The sequence below is a fragment of the Mytilus edulis genome, chromosome 2, assembly GCF_963676685.1.
Source record: "Mytilus edulis chromosome 2, xbMytEdul2.2, whole genome shotgun sequence".
Lineage (NCBI taxonomy): Eukaryota > Metazoa > Mollusca > Bivalvia > Mytilida > Mytilidae > Mytilus > Mytilus edulis.
Window position 1 is genome coordinate 96,465,560 of NC_092345.1, and position 10,032 is coordinate 96,475,591.

A 10,032-nucleotide genomic window follows, 5' to 3' on the forward strand; every position below is an offset into this window, starting at 1 on the left:
GCACTGATTTTTCTACTCATCCATGACATTGCTGATATAAACCTAGATGATATACTGTTAATAAAAATCTTGCAAGAATTGCACACATGAAAGCGCTAACCAGACAGGACAGAGAGACGCAGTGACAGACACCATGTAGAGGGAAGCCTGGTTTTTTTTAGTACAATGAAAGTAAGTATGAAATGACAGGGCTGCAGACGTTAATGTCCGAAACAAAATATGCCAGGGCCGAAATGTCTTTACAGCTCAAGTTTCTCTAAGCTATAAACCTCTTCACTCTTCACTTGTGAAGTTGTGTGAGTCTTTTCGAGTTTAAACTGTTTTCATGGAAGTGGCATTCTCTTGATTTCTTTTTTCAAGGTTCAAATATACCTGTAATGTTTGTCTGCATAGAAACCGGCCAGTGACATTTCGTATTTTATACATTATTTGTTTTTACGAGGTTTCTCTGTGGGCTTAGCACTAGACAAGGAAAAAACCGGGGGCATACGAATGTTTTCTCAAGGTCAGGTTTTATTACGTAAAAACTTGTGTATTCCGAATGGAATAGACGTTTTTCTGCAAATAGTATACTTTCTCTCTTTTTCATAAGGTCGTTAATGATAATTTTACTTAATATTTTAAAGATGCTTAGAAATTTGCAATAAAAGAGTAATGATAAGAATGATAAAGCATAAAAAGACCTTGAAATCATTGAAAAATCGTTGTGCATGGGCGCAGACATTTTTGTTGTCAGATGAAAGGCTGGTTTTGATTGGTTGAAAGAAACTTTTAACCAATGAAATTGTACGTTATTTCAACATTAACCTTAAAAGTAAAGCTATGGCAGACATGAGTCCAGAAGCTAAAAAGAGACTTTCCTCTGTTCTTAAACTTGTTAGAGTAACATTTCAATATGGATTCATTCCAACAGTTTTATATATGGGTAATTTAGGTTTTAGAAATAAAAAAAAACAAAATCGTCAATAGGTCAGTTAGATTTATAGTGCTGATTTTAACTATAGCACTCCTCTCAGAACTTGTAAGTAAGTAAGTAAGTACATGTAAGTAATGGCTTTATTTAAAGAGGGTGACTCAATTAGCTTTCACTAATCTACCTTGAGGCCCTCACAATATTACAAAGCTTACAGTTTCTAACATATTATGTAAATGCACTATTCATTCTTACTATAAACTGTCTAGAACAAGAGAAAAATAAATTCATATATATACAACTCGTCTAAACATCAACCCAACAATGTTAGATCTGTAAATTTGATTTCGCAAATTTTTGGTTCTTCCCTCGCCGGGATTCGAACCCATGCCACTGTGATATCGTGACACCAAATCGCCTGCACTGCAGCCGTCCCGCTAGACCACACGACCACCTGGGCTCTCAAAAAAGAGCTTTCGCTGGCCGTGTGTTACCTTTCCTCGTCAGTTTTAATCTAGCGGCGTACTACAGTACATGATATATGAGGCATGAAGATGTTATTGTTACAGATCAGCTAAATTATCTATAGTAAAGGATCCTACAAATTAATGTAATATACAGTCACAGAAAATAATTATATTTATAAGTACGTCTGAGTCAGTGACAACTCTACAAATATATATACATAACATACAAATCATTAGAATATTTGAGTAAGTTGTTATAAATCATTTATAGTCAAGAAATCAACACATTTTTGTTTAAAAGTGTCCAGGTTTTCACAACATTTTATTTCATTTGGTAGTTTATTACTAACTAGGGCACTTTTTATGCAGTTAAGCTGCATTATGCGAGCACCCTAGATTTTTGTTCTACCCAATAAATCCTGAAATACTTGCCATTGTTATTATCTAGCTTGTTACTATGTTATATATAACTAATTGAACACTTTTTTAATACTTTTTATTCTGGATTACAAAAAAAATGACCAGAAAAACCGTAAATGATCGTCGATTTATCCAAAAGTTTTAAAGTTACACATAGGAAGTAGTGCTTATTAAAAATCCTTGTGTAGTTCATTATGACTTGTGCTTTTAGCTAAGATGTCAAAGAACAATTGTATGAAATATTTAATCGCCGAAAATCTCTTAAGACAAGCAGTTTAGATTTCCCAAATGACAAAAGTCGTAGGAATATTATTTGTCATCAATACGTAGTACAACTACATCAGTAGTCTATTATATAATTCAACTGTTCATGCTGTTGGCGGCAATTTCAAATTAGAAAAAGAAATTTTCGTAGCTTTTCAATTTGGAGGCAGGTGTGCAAATTAGCGGTGGTCCGAGACCTTCCACTTTTGCAAGCGGAACTTCGACTAGGATAGTTGGTTTCTAGCTACGCCCGACGTAGTCGCCTTACATTTGAAAGAAAATAAGAATTTACTTTGCAAACCTTTTCACCATGTTCACCAAAGTCTCCAATTAAACGAGCTAAAAACTTATTTTTATCATTATTATTCATGACGGCGATGTTCATTTTGTTCAACCGCTAGCTTTATACAGAAAATCGCCGACAAATATTGTATAAATTCGAGTAAAATCGTATCTGATTGACAAAAACAACATTGTAAACACATAACAATGGCGGCCGTGAAGACAAAATTTTACAAAATCGGATCCGATTCCGGGAGCGGATAAGGGTAATTCCGGGTTTGACGATCATTTACAAAATAAATCTAAGCAGTTGAAAAATACATCTATGCATGGTAAATGAAAATAAACACTAGTATTGTAAACCAAAAGATATATGTAAAAGAAAGAAAAAGCAGAAAAATATTTTATTCAGAAACTAAAAATTACTTTTTGATAAATTTTAATTTAAAAATCCAATACAACGTGCCAGCTGGGAACAGTATATCTAACAATATACATGTTCATGGTCACAGTCTAAATTTTCTTTATAAATGATAAATGATGATAATGCATGTGAGATGCTTTTAAAGTGTAAACATATTACTGCGATTTCGAGGGGTTATTTGTTTTTTTCTCAATTTTGAAGGGTCAATTAAAGTAGCTGAAAGTTTCATTCTTTATTTTCACAAATAATGCAACTATATTACATATACCTTAATGTAAGTAAATCATATGATATATAGGTGGCATTCTTTGGGCCACTCTACCCCTCCTGTTTGATAACTTGGAAACGGTCGAGCTCCCCACCTCTAAACCATATGAGGGGCAGATCCAGGATTTTAGGTTAAAATTATCGGAATTTTCTTTATTAAGCTGAGAACAACCCATGCTTTGCAAATTTAAGGGGGGGTGCAAGCCCGCAACCCTCCCCCGTCTGAATCCTCCCCTGCATATATTCAAGTATAGGACAATATAATAAATAAAAAATGAAATATAGGGGGAGTCCCTGGAGTTACCCCACCCCCTCCTGTTTGAGATCTTGGAAACGGTCAGGATCCACACCTCTTAACCATATATATTCATGTTTGTGACGATATGAAAAATCAAATGAAATATAGGAAGAGTCGCTAGGGGTCACCCCACCCCTCCTGTTTTAGAATTTAAAAATGGATCGAGATCCCCATCCCTAAACCATATATATTCATGTATGGGACAATATAACAAATCAGATGAAAGATAGGGGGAGTCCCTGAGGTCACTGTTCACCCTCCTGTTTGAGAACTTGGAAATGGTCAAGATCCTTACCCCTAAACCATATATACTCATGTATGGGACAATATAACAAATCAAATGAAATATAAGGGAAGTCCCTGTGGTCATCCCAACCCTCCTGTTTGAGAACTTGGAAACGGTCGAGATCCCCCACACCAAAACAATATATATTCATGTATGGATCAATATAACTAATTAAATGAAATATAGGGGGAGTCCCTTGGGTCACCCTACCCTTCCTGTTTGAGAACTTGGAAACCAATGAGATCCCCACCCCTAAACCATATATATTCATGTATGGGACAATATAACAAATAAAATGAAATGTAGGGGAAGTCCCTAGGGTCACCCTACCCCCAGTGGCAGATCCAGAAATTTTCATAAGTGGGGCCCACTGACTGACCTAAGAGGGGCCCGCTTCAGTCACGCTTCAGTGATTCCCTATATAAGCAACCAAATTTTTTCCCAAAAAGGGGGGCCTGGCCCCCTGCCCCCTAAATCCTCTGCCTACCCCTACCTGTTTGAGAACTTGAAAACCGTTGAGATCCCCACCCCTAAATTATATATATTCATATGTATGGGACAAAATAACAAATCATTTACATTTACTATATATGGGCAAGTCAGTCAGACCTCATCTTTGATCCCTGTTGTAGTGAACATTTGTCTGATTCGTGTCTCATAACTTTTGTACTACAGAACACAAACTCAGTTTTCTTTCCAGGGAAACCAGTCCATTCATACTATTACATGTTCATACTATGTCAAATTGAACTTCTAGCAGTCAAATAAAACCAAGGTTAACTACCAAGTAGAACAACTGCAATCATTGGGAACTTGTACCACTGCAGACTCACCATAAAAAAATATACATTGATATATGCTTTGCTTTTGAAACCTTGATAACATATAAATTATTTGCCTTAATAAATAAATCATTAGATAAACATGAATGTACTATATATGAATGTTTAATGTTGAGGCAACATTGCCACAGTTTTCATAATTACGGTTGCCTTGGTTTTTGGTTAACTGCCTTCAGCGCTTACAGCGCTTTGATTTCTGTCTATCATACCCTAGACAGTCTATGGCAAGATCTTTTATCGATATGTATGAGGGTAGTAATGCCCTTAACTGTCGGGCGTCAAATAGTAATTTACTGCTTCCGTTTGCTTCAAATTGGTTAAATTTTACTGCGATTCGTCAAAATATTCTTTTCGTGATTTTTAGAAGTTTCAAATAATTATTGCTAGCATCAATTTCTGGTTAACAAAGTTAGATTTCTGTTTGTTTTCAGGACCAATAATAACACATTTTGGTTTTTGTTGTTTCTCTTTTACTGTCCCTGAGTCGATATTTAATGGGATTTAGAGAAACAAAAACAATAGAGATTCATAATATAATGGTCTAGAAATATAAATAAAAGTCTGAATAGAGAAAAATGACTTACAATTATAGACCCCCAATCAAGACCCTCATGTAATGCATGACTTATTATGTGCATTGGTTAGAAAATGCCTTTGCTTTTTTTGGTATGTAAGTAGTGATATTTTTTGACAGGGATGGAAACCCAAAATCTTTTGTTTTTCTATTATTTCAGACATATCCCATGTTAATATACATATAAAAAATATATCAAAGGAAAGTTAGGGAACAGATAATCTCTGACTTGTTTCAGTTTTTTTTATATCCATGATCATATCTGTATAAAAAAGTTTTAACATTTCTTTTTCTCAAGTTAGTTTAAAATTAACATGGCCATGACATGTATGCATTAATCATTGTTCACCTATAGTTAAGTAACCATAGTTAGTAACTTACTGTATTAATGCAACTTGTTTTATTATTCTTTTTCTTAGGATTCAAGAGAGGTGCTGATGAAGGAATGCCTCCATTAGAATTAGCAAGGTTAGTTGTTATAAACTATGGGATGATCAAATAGATTTGAATGATCATTTTTTTAAATATATACATTCAAAACAAGCAATTTATATAAATTTTTAGTATGATGGATGTGGTGGTAAGACTTGTTATATATCATATATTGTACATCTAAAGTATAAACTAATAAATAATGTACATCAGCTGTATGCAGTTCAAAGATTGTACCCAGAATCCATTATATAACTAATCCTTCATAAAAACTAAGAAATTTGATGGAAAAAAATACCCTGCTAATTACATATTTCTGACATGTTAACACTATGACACAATTGATTAAACTGAAATTGATTTTGTAGAGCGTGTACATGATGTAAGGGGTCCATTTTAATCTACTGGTAGAATTCCAATTCTTATTAGACTTAATCTTCCACTATCTAAAACTAATTTGTGACAGCTCTATATCTGTTACATGTACATGAAATAAGAATTATAGAATTAAGTTTGTTAAATGTTATAGTGACCTGAGTTACTTTCTCGTATCTGCATGTCGGGTAATTCAACAAATATTTAGATATATATTGGTTAGAATGATAGCAAATTACAGGTTATCTCCCCTTAATTGTTATTTTCTAGTGTTTTTAAACCAAATGATATCTTAAATTACCAGAACAGGGAAAGGAAACAAACAGTATACCAATTAACATTCTGAACTTCAATTTATGTAAAGCTGAGCAAGTTTTTGTTTGTCACAATTTCACCAAGTGCCTTATTCTCAGGCAGATTGTTATAAAACACCTTTACCTGTTAATCAGACTTTTACAATGTGGATTAATTTGATAGAAATGTGTTCTGAAATCAAAGATAACAATGTTAAATTTAGTATATATTCACATGGTACTAAATGAAAAGGACCAGTATATTATTTTGTTGATAAACAATGAAAACATTCCACTTGTACATAATTAATAACCTCACTGATACAATTAGAATGACAGATAAACTTAAGTCAACATGATTTACAAGGTGTTTAAAATATGAACTCCTTGAACAGTGGTATATGACGTTAGCTGATCTATGTTGCTGATTTAGTTTTTCAGCTTTACTTAACTTAACCATGTAAATATTGTGTGGACAATGGTGGCTGTAAGCATAAGACTTGGTAGTACATTTGTATTTTAAAACAAAATGCTGATTCAATGACTTTGAAATTCTGTTCTGTTCCAAACTGGTTGTACCAGCAACATGCAAACATGAAGTTTACATATTGATTTAGGAAAGGATGCCATACTAAATATTATTCAAAAAATCCAATACATCATATTATACAACCATGCATTTTTAAAGCACTGCAGACATTGTCTTTGACCATCAACTTTATACCTGTAAACCTGTTAATCTGTTGAAAGATTATCCAAGTATTAAAATAGTTGGGTAAAAAATGTTTGATTTATTATTATGAAAAATGTTGATGTTAACAACCCTATATATGTTATGTGTACATCTAAAGCAATCAGCATCTATTTTGTATAAATAAGTTTCCTCCATTATCCATGTAAATATTGAAAACATTGAAATGAAACAACTATGGAACATATCTCTTAATATTCATGAGTCTATTTCACAAAAAAACTTACAACTAAGTGTGATCGTAAGTATACTGATTTGTTCATGACTTAAGACCAATCTTAGTAGTAAGTTTTTTTGTGAAACTAACTCCAATAACTCCATGTTATTAGATACGATCATTTCTAAAATTAAAATACACATAATGAATTATACTAAATAGCAGAAAATTTTCAATTAGAAAAGTGTGATAATTGAACATATACATGATGTATTGAATAACTTTTTATGTTTCATTACAGTATACTTTGGGGTTGAAGTTATCTACAGAGATATTGAAGACCAGACAGTCCATGGATAGTCATAACATCAGAACTTTTCAAAATGGATTGACATTGTAGCTTTATACTGTAAAAACCTGTGATATTTATATATTACAACTCATATTACCATGATTACATGTTTAACATATGAAGTCTTTGTAGTTGTATATAAACATACAAGTCAGGCATTGTTCACAGTACATGTTGTACTAATTAAATTTAGAATGGAAGTGGGGAATGTGTCAAAGAGCCAACAACCCGACCAAAGAGCAGAAAATAGCTGAGGTCCACCAATGGGTCTTCAATGCAGCGAGAAATTCCTGCACTTGGAGGTGTTCTTCAGCTGGCCCCTAAACAAAAATGTGTACTTGTTCAGTGATAATGGATGTCATCCTCAACTCTAAAATATATAAAAGAAACTGAAATTAAAAATCATACACAACTAACAAAGACTAGAGGCTCCTGCCTCCATACAGGCACAAAAATGCAGCGGTTTAAACTTAATTAAACATCACAAATAATTCAAATTGCATTTCCAAGCGGTCTCTAATCTTTCAGGACTATAGTTTAAAACTATTGCTCTTACCAGTTAGTTGTTGTTCACAGTACTAAGTTTGCATCATTTCCCAGCGGTCTATAGTCTTTAAGGAATAAAGTTTTGCTCTCCATCTCTCTTGTCTTTTTACCTATCAGTCTGTTGCACTTAAGTTTTCTGCAACTTTTTTCGGTATGCTTTAATCTTATGATTATTATGAATTAAAGGAAATGATTGGTATTCTTTTTTAAGACAGCAATCAAACAAATCAAATAACCAAATCAATGTTGAGAGGGCTTTATACAATCTTGCATTATACTAGCTGTCAGTAACTGTGAGTATACTAGCTGTTGGTAACTGTGAGTATACTAGCTGTCAGTAACGACTATACTAGCTGTCAGTTACTGAGTATACTAGCTGTCAGTAACTGAGTATAAAAGCTGTCAGTAACTGAGTATAATAGCTGTTAGAAACTGAGTGTACTTGGGTGTCTTTTTGTTGTTGGGAAGTACTAGTACCATTCACCTCCACTTTATGCCCCCACAGTATCGGAGAGTGCTTTAAGTTTATACCCTTGTTGGTCTGTACCTTCGTGAATCCCTAAGTTTGTTTTCATTCAGATGATTCTCCAACTTCAGTTTTCCCTAAAGGGGCACTAGCTACGAGATATATAAAAAATCTAAAGTATGTTTTTTTTCGTTCAATTATTAATGAAAGTGAAATAATAATTCACTTTTAAAAGCCAAAAATATTTTTTTTTATACGACAAATTGAAAAAAATTTGGTCGTATATCGGTATCACGTTGTCGTTATCGTCGTCGTCCGAAAACTTTTAGTTTTCGCACTCTAACTTTAGTAAAAGTGAATAGAAATCTATGAAATTTACAACAAGGTTTATGACCACAAAGGGAAGGTTGGGATTGATTTTGGGAGTTTTGGTCCCAACATTTTAGGAACTAGGGGCCAAAAAGGGCCAAAATAAGCATTTTCTTGGTTTTCCCACTATAACTTTAGTTTAAGTAAATAGAAATCTATGAAATTTTAACACAAGGTTTATGACCACTAAAGGAAGGTTTGGATTGATTTTTTTGAGTTTTGGTTCCAACAATTTAGGAATTAGGGGCCAAAAAAGGGCCCAAATAAGCATTATTTTTGGTTTTCTCACAATAACTTTAGTATAAGTAAATAGAAATCAATGAAATTTAAACACAAGGTTTATGACCACAAAAGGAAGGTTGGGATTGATTTGTGGAGTTGAGGTCCCAACAGTTTAGGAATAAGGGGCCAAAAAGGGGCCCAAATAAGCATTATTCTTGGTTTTCGCACCATAACTTTAGTATAAGTAAATAGAAATCTATGAAATTTAAACACAAGGTTTATGACCATAAAAGGAAGGTTGGGTTTGATTTGGGGAGTTTTGGTCCCAACAGTTTAGGAATAAGGAGCCCAAAGGGTCCAAAATTGAACTTTGTTTGATTTCATCAAAAATTGAATAATTGGGGTTCTTTGATATGCCGAATCTAACTGTGCGTGTAGATTCTTAATTTTTGGTTCCGTTTTCAAATTGGACTACATTAAGGTCCAAAGGGTCCAAAATTAAACTGGTTTGATTTTAACAAAAATTGAATCCTTGGGGTTCTTTGATATGCTGAATCTAAAAATGTACTTAGATTTTTGATTATTGGCCCAGTTTTCAAGTTGGTCCAAAATTGAACTTTGTTTGATTTCATCAAAAAATGAATAATTGGGGTTCTTTGATATGCCAAATCTAACCGTGTATGTAGATTCTTAAATTTTGTTCCCGTTTTCAAATTGGTCTACATTAAAGTCCAAAGGGTCCAAAATTAAACTAAGTTTGATTTTTACAAAAATTGAGTTCTTGGGCTTTTTTGATATGCTGAATCTAAACATATACTTAGATTGATTGATTGTAAATCTGTTCAAAGTTTTGATTTTTCTACCCTGTATACCACATTGCCTCACATTCTCATTAAGAAAAAAATCACACACCTAATTAAATGGGCATTTAAAAAGTCAGAATGTGAATATATATGTTCAAACTCTTTTAGGTCATTTTTTAGTAGCAATAAACAAAAAAACTATGTCAATTGGACATGCTTTGATACTATA

At 33.2% G+C, this 10,032-nt stretch overlaps 1 protein-coding gene and 1 long non-coding RNA gene across 3 annotated transcripts in view; one reads left to right on the forward strand and one right to left on the reverse strand.

Moving 5' to 3' along the window:
* LOC139513576 (methylmalonyl-CoA mutase, mitochondrial-like) overlaps positions 1–741 on the reverse strand; it is a 79,451-nt gene extending 78,710 nt beyond the window's left edge. Inside the window, exon 1 of one of the 2 annotated variants that reach the window (XR_011662473.1) lies at positions 373–507. Coding sequence is in view for 1 of the 2 variants with exons in the window: in XM_071302203.1 (XP_071158304.1) it covers positions 373–426 (54 nt within the window). In the remaining variant the exon portion in view is untranslated. Of the gene's footprint in view, positions 1–372 lie in introns of both variants that reach the window. The other variant, XM_071302203.1, reaches the window with a different exon arrangement.
* Positions 742–783: 42 nt separating this feature from the next.
* Positions 784–7,519, forward strand: LOC139513577 (uncharacterized). The gene is made up of 3 exons (XR_011662474.1): positions 784–925; positions 5,457–5,505; positions 7,347–7,519. It is a non-coding gene; the product is annotated as an uncharacterized lncRNA (long non-coding RNA).
* Positions 7,520–10,032: the final 2,513 nt, after the last annotated feature.